Source organism: Lithobates pipiens, unplaced genomic scaffold, assembly GCF_037356315.1.
Source record: "Lithobates pipiens isolate NorthernLeopardFrog02 unplaced genomic scaffold, aLitPip1_a1.2 Scaffold_8, whole genome shotgun sequence".
Classification (NCBI taxonomy): Eukaryota; Metazoa; Chordata; class Amphibia; order Anura; family Ranidae; genus Lithobates; species Lithobates pipiens.
The window spans coordinates 546,355,987-546,369,701 of NW_027507903.1; the positions used below are offsets into that span (position 1 = coordinate 546,355,987).

The 13,715-nt window shown below is 40.4% G+C and overlaps 1 protein-coding gene across 1 annotated transcript; it reads right to left on the reverse strand.

Annotated features, from left to right (window-relative positions):
- Positions 1 to 1,988: 1,988 nt before the first annotated feature.
- LOC143960844 (beta-4C adrenergic receptor-like) lies at positions 1,989 to 12,066 on the reverse strand. The gene has a single exon (XM_077469786.1). The coding sequence runs from the start codon at positions 11,922 to 11,924 to the stop codon at positions 10,692 to 10,694; it is 1,233 nt and encodes a 410-aa protein (XP_077325912.1). The 5' UTR covers positions 11,925 to 12,066; the 3' UTR covers positions 1,989 to 10,691.
- Between the last annotated feature and the right edge of the window lie 1,649 nt (positions 12,067 to 13,715).

A 13,715-nucleotide genomic window follows, 5' to 3' on the forward strand; every position in this document is an offset into this window, starting at 1 on the left:
AACCAGGGAAGGCAAAATATTACAAGAATAAACTTCAACTTAGAGCTGCGATTCACACCCGAGGCAGCATCTGGTGTGCGATACCTTGTATTGACGGATCATACGGTTTGCTTTTTCTTTTTCAACTTTATTGGGATGTCACAAATTGACATTTCATTTGTCTTTATGCATCGCAGTCCTGGGTAAAATGCACCGTGTTGGACTTTTTCAGCACACACTGCTGCAGCGCAATGGTGTGAATTGAACTCATAGGACTCATATGTATTACCTGTCTAGCACTTCCCAACACATATGGGGTTGGTTTACTAAAGGCAAATCGATTGTGCACTTTGCTCCAGAGCTTAGTAAATGAGCAGAAGCTCTGCTGACTTTTATCATCCAATCATGTGCAAGCAAAAATGTTGTTGTTTTTTTTTTGTTTGATTGTTGTTCCTTGCATGTGATTGGGTATTTTTTTGGGGTACTAAGCTCTGGAGCAACTGCAGTTTGCAAAGTGCACAGCCTATTTGCCTTCAGTAAGGCTGGATTCACATCTATGCATTTTTAGTGCTTTTTGCATTTTTCAGATTTGCACTGCAGTCCATTTACCATGGTTTCCTATGGAACACGTTATGTAGTCCAAAATGCAAAAAAGCACTAAAATGCATAGGTGTGAATCCAGCATTAATCAACCCCATAGTGTTAATGGGCCCTAAAACACAAAGGTGTAATTGGGTCCTAAGCCCAGGGCTACACAGCTAATTCCATCTCATTGATATCCAGAGAATCCAATTCTAATTTTTAAAATTAAAATCAAATATTTTTTTTCTGTCCCCCTTAGGGACATTCCCCTCTCTTCTCCTGTTTACTCTTATCATTTTAAGTGAAAGTGAAAGATGATCCCAAATTTTGGGTTTTCACCAGAACATGAATAAAGGGGGCATCCTCCAACGAGGACACTAGTTCTGGGATTCCCTCATTTTGCAGGGATTTCCTATCACTTCCTGTTTTGGATATGAGACAGGAAGTGAAGGGAAATCTCTCCAATAGGACAATGATAGGGATTACAACCCTCCCCCACTCTATCCAACATGAAACACAAATTACTTTAGTTATAATTTACTCATTTTTCAGCATCCAACTCACTATGGCATATGAAAATCAGAGCAAAATCTGGAGCAGCTCTGCAAAGAAACCAATCAGCTTCCAGGCTTTATTGTCAAAGCCTAAAGTGTTTGTTACCTCAGCTCTTCATAGTCCTGATATGTGGCTGCTCTACCGTGTACTTGTATGAGAAAGTATCCTGTTCCCTTTGTATTGCTTCCCTTGTGTGAAATCCCTGATGTTCCTGCCAGTCCTTCTGCTTTCCTATTAAAAACTGACCACACTAGGCAGGAGAACACAGAACACGGGGTCAGTTCTCTAGCTGTGCTGGGAACTCAGTATGCTCTCCTCCAATGATCAGACTTGTCCTGACACACCCCCTCTGTACAGCCGTTCACTGGGATGCTCAGTGTACTGCTGCTTCTCCTCCCCCAGCTTGTATGCAGCTGAGAACAGAGGGAATGTGATCACTTAAAAAAAGGGAAGAAAAGGTATTTATCTTTTTTTTTTTTTTTTTTTTTTTTTTTTACATCTATACACAAATGTTTTGCCTTTCATTTCTTTTTTAAACTGAATACGTTTTTTTTTACAAGTGATCGTTTACTTTATTTGAACAAACTGAAGTTAGAAGCTGATTGGTTACTATGCACAGTTGCACCAGATTCTAAATGCTCCAGTTTTAGTAAATCCCCCCCAATGTGATGCTAACAGGATAACTGTCAGTGCTTCCCAGCAGCAGAGATTTAATTAGCAGTGTCGCCCTCACCTTCCCTGGAGAAGAGGAAGAACGAGTCCCACCACCCGTCACCTTCAATCAGGTAGAATCCCACCCCCACCCTTCCACACTCTCATATCATTAGATACACCTTTACAATCTTCTCGCGCATTCCACGCGTTACACACCGTTTCACTGTGCCATTGTACACCTTTAATTACATATATAAAAATAGTTCTGTTAGATATTTACTCCATTAATACTGTATATACATAATTTAGATATTTAATTTCTATACATTCTTTCTTTTTTTTATACAATTTATACATGAATGACACTTTGCAATGCTGTACACGTATGTGCGTGTTTGTGTAAGCATGTCCAGGACGCTCTGTGGGCGACAATCATTGCACTTTACTCGCTGAAATTCCCTATAATGGAGATAAAAATGCCACTGAATTGTGAGCCTGCTGCTTACCATGAAGATCCAATACATACAAAGCTATATACATACATCACATGCTGGGCGAAAACCCCATCAGATTGACCTGAATAAAATGGAAAGTGCACCTGTCACTTGCACTCAACAGGGGGCAGTATTGTCAGGGGCGATATTGCAGATTTTGGAGGTACTGAAGCGTTAAATCATTAAAGGCTCATTTAGATTTAGTGCTTTACCATTTTAGAATTTTAGATAATGGTCAGCCATTAATGCGCCTATCACATTAAGATGCGTCTTTGACGCATTTAGTCATGCTAAATAATGATTTATAAACCCTCTGTGATGGCTTTCTATTGCAGCAGGAATTACACCCCTTCACCTTTGGTAAGTATTACTGTCCACCATTCTTATCCCATTCAAGTAAATGGAGCTGCTCTGCAAGCGCCTTGCAACCACGTGCAATGCAGGTGGTTGCAGCTCGTTAGTGGAGGGGGTCCAAGGAGTGAGGAGGTGATACAATGGGGTTGATTTACTAAAGGCAAATAGACTGTGCACTTTGCAAAGTTGCTCCAGAGCTTAGTAAATGAGGTAAATCTTCACTTTGGAAAGAATACCCAATCACGGGCAAGGGAAATAAAAAAAATGCATTTTTGCTTGCACGCGTTTGGATGATCAAACTCTGGAGCAACTGCACTTTGTCTATTTGCCTTTAGTAAATCAACCTCACTGCCTTCTCTCTGCCTGTCAAATTTTCTTTGAAAAGCGATTTGAATGCGGATCACTCGTCAGAGACCAAAGCATTTGTGAACGAGGCTGAAGACTAGGTCTGATAAATTTTGTCGTGATGCAACGCAAAGCAATGCAAAAACATCAATAAAACGCTTATTTTGAAGCTAAGGTAAACCTAGTCTTAAAGTGGATGAAAACCCTCACATATACCCTGTGAAGTGAACAGCCTCAGATGATACACAGAGCTAACAGAGGAACGAAGCAGCAGAAAGACACAGAACTTAGGGCTTTGAAGAGAGATAAGTAAACACCACAGATATATGTGCCCAGCTCAGATTTCATGAATTGGGTCATATCCACTTTTACTTCTCTTTCCTGCAAGAGTACCGAGACTCCGTCAGGCTAGGCACACACCTTTGAATCTGGATTTTCTTTGTATGGTTCCGTGTGCGTTTTCCTACATTCATTTTTCATGCACTGACATTGAAGTCCATGGGGCCAAAAACATTCTTTGATCCACCACAAAAGCACCCATGCTATTTTCCCCCAATGCAAGGTTTAACCCATCCCCCGTGTCCGCCATCGGGGGAATTAATGGGCTCTCTGGTCTGCGATCTGTCCCTGTGGTGGGGGTGAGCTGATCTCCTTATTTTTCATTTTGTACTAAAGTTGTGAGATATATATATATATATATATATATATATATATATATATATATATATATATATATAATTCTGTGCTCTGTTCTACTTATGGTTTACTTAAATGTACTATTTGTCTTATAGATTATCCTCCTGATGAAGCTTTTTTTCCACGAAACTAGTTGAGGAAACTATGTACACTTCTTTTTATTTGAAACTCTTCGGGGGAACCCGCCAGTAGTTCATCAATTGTGGTGTACACTATATATTGTTTTAATGTAGTGTCATTTGTATAACTGTGTGTTTTTTTCATCTTTATTAATCTTTATACAATTTTAATTATCATTTATTTTACCGGGATAGTCCAACTTACTGCTCTGGCACCTACATACCAGCCAATTTCCCCAACTTATGTAGGAGGATAAGTTTCATCTCTGTGTATCACCTGAGGATAGTCACTTCACTGGGTATATATAAGGCTTTACAACCACTTTAAATTCCAAAAATAAGAGAAAGCCACTCGGTGATCCAACCCCCCCTCCTGAAAATATCAGATTTGCTTTAACAGACTTTTGATGATTACTCAAAAAATAATTTTAGAAGTTCACCAGGAAATACCAGCATCACTGTGGCACAGAGTCTTTAAAGCTGCTTCATGAGTGAGTGCTTTTTTTTTTTTTGGGGCTGGCAATACACGCTAAGATTAGAAATCCCCCTTAGATCTGCAGTTCAAAGGCCTGACTGTATACAAAGTGACGTATTTATATTAAAAAAAAAAAATGTACAGAGTTGTTCATCCATCGAAACTGCATGCAAAAATGTTCTGTGCAAATGAGGCAAAATCAAATATTCTTAAGCTATATTCTCTTCAAATTAAATGTTAGACTGTTCTTTTTCCCAGTGAATAGGGAAAATACTGCACTATGGCCCATTAGATGGCATTGAGTGTCATAGGAAATACGTATACTCCTCAGCACCTTCTAGTGGTCATAATGCTTTACTTGCCCCTTTCAAAATGTTTTATTTTAAATGAAGCGGGAAAACACTGCATTGTGGCCACTAGAGGGAGCTGAGTATCACAGAAAATAAGTATGCTCCTCAGCTCCATCTAGTGGTCATAATGCAATACTTTCCCCTTTCAAAATGTTTTATTTTAACCTCCTTTATTTTATAATATTTTGCCTACGAGTGTGTATTTTCATGTAAACTGCTACATCCCTACTGTATGTGTGTCTATGCCCTTTGACGCCCTGCGAGGCTACCTCTCATGTTTTTCTGTATTTCTGTACCTATATCATTTGCAGTTGCAGATCGTTCCGTTCTAAATCTTCAATAAAAATGTATTGAAATAAAATGTTTTATTTTAAATGAAAGGGGGAAAACACTGCATTATGGCCACTAGATGGAGTTGAGTATTATAGTAACTAAGCATGCTCCTCAGCACCATCTAGTGGTCATAATGCTATACTTGCCCCTTTCAAACTGTTTTATTTGAATTGCCTTTATTTTATAATATTTTTTGTGTATTTTCATGTAAACTGCTGCATCCTAACTGTATGTGTGTCCTTGCCCCTTGACGCCCTGTGAGGCTACCTCTCCTGTTATTCTGTATTTCTGTACCTCTACCACCTTGCAGGTTGTTCTGTTTTAAATCTTCAATAAAAATGTATTGAAATAAAATGTTTTTATCTTAAATGAAAGGGGGAAAACACTACATTATGGTAACTAGAGGGAGCTGAGTATCATAGGAAATATGTATGCTCTTCAGCTCCATCTAGTGGTCATAATGCAATACATTTCCCTTTCAAACAACAGGTTTTTTTTTTAAATGAAAAGGGGAAAACACTGCATTATGGCCACTAGAGGGAGCTGAGTATCATAGGAACTAAGTATGCTCCTCAGCACCCTCTAGGGGCCATAATGCAGTATTTTCCCCATTTTTTTTTTTTTAAAGATAACATTCAATCTGCAGCGAATATAGCTTGAGAACATTCGATTTTGCCCTATTCACACAGAACAAATTTACAAGTACGGTAGTTTAAAGAGAGGAACAGCCATGCATTTTTTTTTTTCATAAATATCCCCAAAGTAATAGGCTTGTTTAAGTAGACCCCCAAATGTTCACGTTTTAATAAATTTAAGGAGATTGTACAATTTGATTGCAACATCTGTGGTCAGTTTTTGAGATGTATGGTGAATGTTTGTACATCTATGGTCAATGTTTGTACAGGGGACAGGTACACTTCATATAAGATCACATACATGTAATGCTGTCATTCATGGCTTATTCAAGCAAAATGTGTGCAAAATGCAGAGGGGAAGGATTTATAAAGGCTGCAGGAAAGTGATGGTGTTGACGGCATAAACCAATCCAGTTCCAGCAGTCATCTTTCTTCTTTGAATTAGACACAGACAGCTGGCCCCTGATTGGTGCCTGCAGGCACCACCCCCATTCTTCACCCCCTCCAGCCTTTATAAACCAGTCCCAGTGGAATTCATGCTCATCTGGTGCTGTTTTACTCGGCTGCCTTCCAAACAAGCGGCTTCATTCACTTTGCGAGGATTCCCTAGATCCAAGGCAAGGATGCAGCAATCCAGGGCTTGCTTTAACTAATAACATACCAGTGCATAATGACTGGACGCTTCATTAAAAATAAACTGGCTAGACGGCTTGACACAAAACAGTGTCTCCCTATGGGGCAGGTCCCAGAAAAAGGGGACAGGGGGAAAACAGCACCAGATTTATGACTTACAAATCACTCAACGCATGACCTTAAGCGAACGAAACATATCCGATCTACCTGAAAATACTGCTGTGTATTCCAATATTAGCATCCTTAGAAAGTGCATACGGAAATACTCGCCATACACGGGGGAATCATTGGACCTGATTGCACATCCAGTATTTGTTAAACCAAACAGTTTAAAGAGAACCTGTCGCAAAGCACAATGGGATCTGCAAGCGTTCACTACCCGAATAAAGCCCAGGCTGCCCAGCTTAATGTTGCAATGTAAAATAAATTCTCTAAACGTGTCTCTAAAAATAAAGTCTCTAAAGGTGCTGCCATGACGAATAAATATCCGCAAGGTGCTGGGCACAAGCCAGCGGCTAATTGGAGGGCTGAATTTAAACCAAAAATGTAACATATTGCAGCTTATCAATCTTTAGAAGTGCCGACTGCCTTAGTTTTCATTTGTTAGACTTTTTCCTTCTGCTTTCACCTAGTGATCTGCCCAGTAATACATCTCTTGTATTAGAGTGCCCCCACTCTGGATGAAGGAGCACATGGGGCTCATTTGGACAGCAGCATTGTCAGTGTGTCAGGTTGGGTTCACACTATGTGCAGCGCAGGGCACAGCAGGGGGTCTGGTGCGTCCCTGCTCTCCGTTTCAAATCTGAATTAGGTCTGAATTTTTGCCTGAATTTGGACCTGAAATGGAGTCAAAGAGGCACAGGACCCCTGCTGTTGTGCTCTCCATTGAGAGTCGGTCACACTCTCCTGCCATGCAAATTGCATGTGGGGAAAGCCACATCAGATTTGCATAAATGTGAACCCAGCCTCAGAGTTTTGGGCTCCATTCACACCTATGCATATTGCTTTTTGAGTGTTTCTGCAGTGCTTTTTGCATTTTTGCAACTTTGCTGCAATTTGCGTTTTTTTATGCTTTTTTGGGGAGAAATTTGTTGTAGGCAGATTTAAAAAACGCAAATTGTGGAAAAATTGGGGTTAAGACGCACAACATGCTTTTCTGCAGCTTCTCCTTTGAAGTCTATTGAACCAAAAAAGCACTGACTGTTTTGTGTTTAAAAAAGTCACAGACCCTTTCCAAAAAAGGCAGAGGAACAAAAATGCATTGACGTGAACGTGTTCCATAGGAACCCTTGTTAAAAAATAATGTGCTGCGTTTCTGCAAAAAGCAGGGAAAAAAACACATTGCTGTGAATGGAGCATTGAGTGTACTAGAAGATTTAGATACACTAACAAATGGAAGCTAAACTTCAGCCAACACTCACAGTAACTTCTTGCACACAATACTCCTGTTTGAGCATCTACTTTTTTAGACTTTTTTTTTATCACATTTGCGTTTGCGCAATTTTGCGCTTACGCTGAAGTTTGTTCTTGGATTGACAATGCTAATGAACAAATCTGTGTGCATTTACGCAAACGTGTGCGAATGCGTGCATGAGGCATAAATTACTGACCAAAAATTATGATTTTTCTTTTTTTTACTGAGGAATGCACGGAGCTTGTTTACACGCCTGTGTGCATAGGTACATTACAATTATTGGGCTGTATTTTAGTAAAATAAGATGTACTAAGCATTTTCAAGCTGCATTGTGCAAGAGGCCTTAGAGTTCTGTTTCTTTTGGGATAAAGGTTTTACATAAATAAATAAACGCTGATAAATGTAAGCAGCCCTGTCCGTGGTAAATGGGTTGTCTCAACCCTCTAAGTGCTACATATCCAGGACAGCTTGTTCTGTTAAAAAAAAACACAGACTTTCTGGCAGGATCACCAGGTGAAAATAAATGAAAGAAAGCCTATAAAAGAAAAACGAATGCAGCCAACACATCTAAGAATTGGTAAGCTGCAATCAAATCTGCACACACATGCATAATATCATTCTCGCCTAAGTCGAGAAAGGAGGAAATGCACAAAAAAAAGCACCTAAAGTGGTATTAAAACCAAAAATGATATATATTGCAGCTTACCAATCATTAGTTGTGGGGGTGACTATCCTTTTGGGATAAAGGTAAGTGATAAGTGTCAGTGGTGAATAGTTTGTTTCAACCAAAACCCTCATAGATAGTATTTTCTTAACCACTGTATAAACAAAACCAAAAAGCTGGAACAAATGCTTTTGCACGTTTTCGAGCTTCTTTGAGCTTTTTTTGCTCTCTTTGTGGCATTAGCTCCTATCAAATACGCAAGTTTGGTGAGGATTTATTTTTTTCTGCCTGTAGGAACATATGCGTGAAAACGCCTGAAAAAGCCATAGTCTGCATGGGCACATTGGCTAACATGGAGGGGAGTTTCTAGGTACAAAAAATAAGAGCTAAAAAGCCTGTAGGAGCTGCTCCTTTGAGCTCCTTGGAGCTGCAGTGTGCATGAGCCCTTTGTGAAAAATAAATAAAATACATAAAAAAAAACGCTTATGCTCAAAAAAGCTCAAAGGAGCTTGAAGAAGCTCAATAAAAAAACATGCACAAGAGCACAAAAAAGCACAAGCTTCAAGCTGAAATAAAAGTGCAAATGCCTGTAAAAGCAGCTTTTTATTTTTTTATTTATTTTTTTTGAGCTGCAGTGTGCACGAGCCCTAAGCTCCATGTACACTAAAAGCTAAAAGAAATGCCAGATAAACACTGGATGAAAAACTATCATAATGGCATTTTTGTGTTAACTTTTAGCAGTGTTTTAGCATCAGTTAGTAGAATTCCGTTTTTTGTTTATGCTGGCAAATCGCTCCCAAAAAAAATGTTTTTTGTCTGATCCTAGAGACTGAAGCTTCAAAAATGGCTCTAGACTAAAATAGTGTGCAAGGACACATAGGATAACAATTTACTTCTAGAAGCAGAAAAAAAAAAAAAATAAAGCTGCTGATTGGTGCCTTTTTTTAAAGCTAGTGTGCATGGAGCCTCACTGGCAGGATCACCAAGTGAAACTAAAAGAAAGAAAGGTTAAAAAAAGAAAACGAAAGCAGCTATCCAATCTAAGAATTGGTAAGGTGGAATATAATAAAAGTTTACTTTTAGGTTTAGTGATGCTTTAAAGGGGCTGAAATATTAAGGTTGACTTCCCCCGTTCACACTAGTGCGATTTGCAGGGCACAACAATGGAAATCACATTATTCTCTATGGTGCCTGTTCACATCAATGCAATACAGTGCAATGAAGTTTGTGAAAAGGTGCAGGTGCTTTTTTTAATGCTACGTCGTGCCCTTTTGCCCCCGTAGACTTCAATGGGAAAAATGCATGTATGTGCTTTTGGGCATTATTTTGTGATTAACAACCACCTACAAATAAATGCATTAAAAAAACCCACATAAAAACCCATAGAAAAGCACTGAAAATGCATAATTAGGCAGCAGCACTAGTGTGAACCCAGGCTATACACGCAGGCTCCAGAGCTGTTGTTCTGCTTCTAGCTTAAATAGCAAGTCACAGGTCTGACGCAAGCATGTAGCCAGTGAAGTCATGTCCTGTACGTCTTCTGATCAACAGTAGTGAAGTTTTTAAATGTTTTAAAAAATGTTTTTAAAAAAAACAAGGGCAGCTTTCGTTTTAATACACGTTCCTTATAAAAGTAAGATTTTTTGTAAATCGCTTTAGCCTGCTCTACAACACGGTGGTCTTGCTTTGTAAATAACAGGATTGCTTTTAACGTTTCAACTTGAATTAGTTGTAACTTTTTTTTTTTTCTTAAGAAGGAAATTTTTGCTTTTTGTTTTTTATAGCTATCCAAAACACAACTGTCCAAACTTGACAGCATGTTAAATGACCTGCAAAGCCAAGTCATACATTTTCTAGCAGGTCAGATTTCTTCATCCTATACTAGGTACAGTCAACACTTATTATGAATGACTCACTATTCATCAACATCAAGATTGGCGTAAAAAACGCTTGGTCATAAGAGCGGCAAGATCACCCCGTGTATGGCCAGAGTAAAATTTTCTAGAAAATTAGAATGATTTCCATTGAGAAAAATTTTAATTTCCTAGAAAAACCCTGCTAATATTACATACATGTTCACCATGGTATAGTAGTAGTCAGACAAATACGGTATAAAATACATATATAGCCTATAAAGAGAAGGTATTGTTAGATTAACCCAGGAGGAGTATCAAGTAAACACTTAAAACAGCTCTTCTATACTGTAGTGTCAATTTGATCACAGTGAATCCTTAGACTTAACATTTAGGACTCACGAAACAAGTAGTAAGTACTCCTTTGTCGAGATTTTTTTTTTTTCCCTTGTGCATATTAAAGCAGAAAAAAACTAAAAATAAAAAAAGGTAATCCCTAAGGCCACAAATGCCGTACGGCAAAGGGCTCGGCGGAATGAAGGCTCCGTTCAGTGGCTTACACGTTGGATTGACCAGGTTGGTGGGGATGTCCGTTGCTGTTTTTCAGACTGGTCTCCTCAGTCCGGCTACTACACCGGCTACTGCTACTCAGGCTGCCGTTGCCCATTTCGGCGTCGCCGAGGTGTTTGAGGCCATCGCAGTCCAGCTGATTGCTTGAGGCGTACTGATTTCGTTTAGCGTCCTTGGATAGCGCATGCAGTTTGCGGTCCATCGCCCTATTGCAGCAAAGCAGCTTTGTAAACGCCTTCCTGAAATCCGGGCTCCTGCAGTAGATGATGGGGTTAAGCCCTGAGTTAATGTAACCCAACCAGTTCAAAAACAAGAAGACGCTGTCGTTTATTAACAAAGTGCAAAACACCTTGATGATGTTGGCCACGAAGAAGGGCAACCAGCAAAGGGTAAAGATCCCCATGATGAAGCCCAAAGTCTTTAGAGCTTTGTGTTCTTTGATGGCCAACAACCCCGAGGGCCTCCTTTTCGAAGTCCTTTTATTTTTGGTGGAGGGAACGGGGGTCCCGTTGAACCTCACTTTGTCCTTTTCTATCAAGTTGACCTGCCGACTGGCCACTATGAAGACCCTGGCGTACACGAAAATCATGATGACCAAGGGGACGTAAAAGGACATGGTGGAAGATACAATGGCATAAGGCATGTTGGTAACAAAGTCGCAGCATTTGGGGTCTTTGTAGCAAGTCGTGGCTATGATGTTTTTGTTATCCCTCCACCAGTGCATCATAATGGGCAAGAACGATATCAAGGCGGAAATGGCCCACACGAAACAAACGACCAACCTGGCTCTGACTTTGGTCACCAGCATCTCGTACTTCAAGGGCGAGGTAATGGCGATGTATCTGTCCACAGCTATCACACACAAGGTCTCTATGCTGGCTGTCACGCACAGGACGTCCACGGAGGTCCACAGTTCACACACCACAATGCCGTAGAGCCAGTTGCCAGTGACTAGGAGGGTGGCACCTGGGGGCACCACTAAAATGCCCATAATGAGGTCAGCGCAAGCCAAAGAGGTGATGAAGACGTTGGTCATGGTTTGCAGCCTGGGAGTCTTGGCTATGGCTATGATTACCAAGGAGTTCCCAACCACAATGAGCAGGATCATCAAGGTCAAGGCTGACCCCATCAGCCACTTCTGGGTCGGAGTCAGCTCGTAGTTGCTGTTGCGGTTGCTCAGGGCAGTCTCATTCACACTGTCCTCCAGGCACAGAGACATGGTGGCTCCTTACAGCTGCTCCCGCTCTCAGTCTTGGAGGGGGCCACACACAGGGGCCAGCAGAGCTCTCTGCAGCCCCGTGGAGGAGTCGGAGCGCTGTGCCATGTCAGGCTGCGAGCGAGCAACTGGTGAGAGCGGCGGACTGAGCAGAGGACTTCACTCCGCCGGGATGGTGGGGGAGGCGGGGCTGCACGAAAGTGACAGCTGAGTCCGGGCAACGCCAGACAGAGAGGAGGAGGAGGAGGAGGAGGACGGAGTCTGGGCTGCTGAGATAGCACTCTAATCATACAGATAGCACTCTGATCCTAGCGATGTCTGGGAGGGATCTATACAGCACACCACAGATCTCTAGTCTCGATCTGTACAGAACACAATGGAAATTGGATTATCCACCTGACCATTGGGGCAACTTATTTTTTGCACACGTTTCTCTTCAACCTCCCCAACCCCCCCCCCCCCCCCCCAAAATAATAATTACACACATATATATATATATATATATATATATACACATATATATATAGATATATATATATATATATATATATATATGCACTGTGTATATATATATATATATATATATATATATATATATACATATATTTTTTTTTTTTTTTTTAAAACAAAGACAATGAAAAATAAAATTGGTTGTAGCTTTATTAGATAGAAAAAAGAAGATTGCACAAACCAAAACACACTATTAAATAATCCAAAAACACATAACATGAGTGAATTAATCCATTTGAATCAATTATTAATGTGTTAAAAAGTCACAAAAAAACACAATAAAAAAAAAAAAAAGGTGACAAATGATAGCAACTATTTAAATCAAGAAAAAGACAATCAGCGCTCACATATATCAAACAAATATTTGCAAGCTGAACACCAAAAAGGACAATAAACAAACACCTTAATAACACACTAAATAATACAAAAGGTGCAGCGCAAAATGTAAAATTATAAAAAAATAAAAAATATATACCAAAAAGTCCACACGGATTGGTCAAATATGACAGCAGGAGAGCCTGTAGAAAGGAGACACCACGTGGGAAGACAGCTGTATTGCTTGTATGTAACCCTCCTTCCACTAGTAGGAATAAATTCTTACCAGCTCTGATGGACCTCTGATATCTCAGATGGTCAAATGCGCAGATTCACACTCATGATAGCAACGTCTGATTATTTTGTTACAAAAGTTCCAAACTACATGAAGAAAATAGGTAACAACGAAGGCAACTTCTGGTGCAGTACCTAGAAATCTGCAATAGAAACTTGTCAGTACTTTATATCCAAGCAGAGAAGTAAGCTAAAAGCCAGATGGCCTCTTACCGGACACAATGGACCCCAAGTTATAGGGATCACGCTCGCCTGATATGCACAGTAATCAGCTGTGATGTTCCATCTGGTAAGCTCCAAACACTAGACACTCTCCTCCATCAAGGACAACAAGACGTTTAAATAAATTTACCATCTTCCAGTCACTCTGCCCGATGCTCATCCAGTAGGTATAAAAGATTTAGAAGAAAAAGGACTTCATGGTGCAGTAAATAATGGTAGTTTATTTCATAAAATTATTTCTTAACCACTTCCCACCCGGCCACTGCATATGTACGGCCGGTCAGGAACGTCCCTCAGAAGGAGCGGGATCACGCGTGCGCGTTCCCGCGCAGCGGCGCTATCCCAATGCGCTCGTGTCACCCGGACACGGCGCATCTTAGATTGGCAGAAGGGCTCTGTGATTGGCCCTCCTGATCACATGACGCCCATGATTGGATGTAACCAAACAGCCGG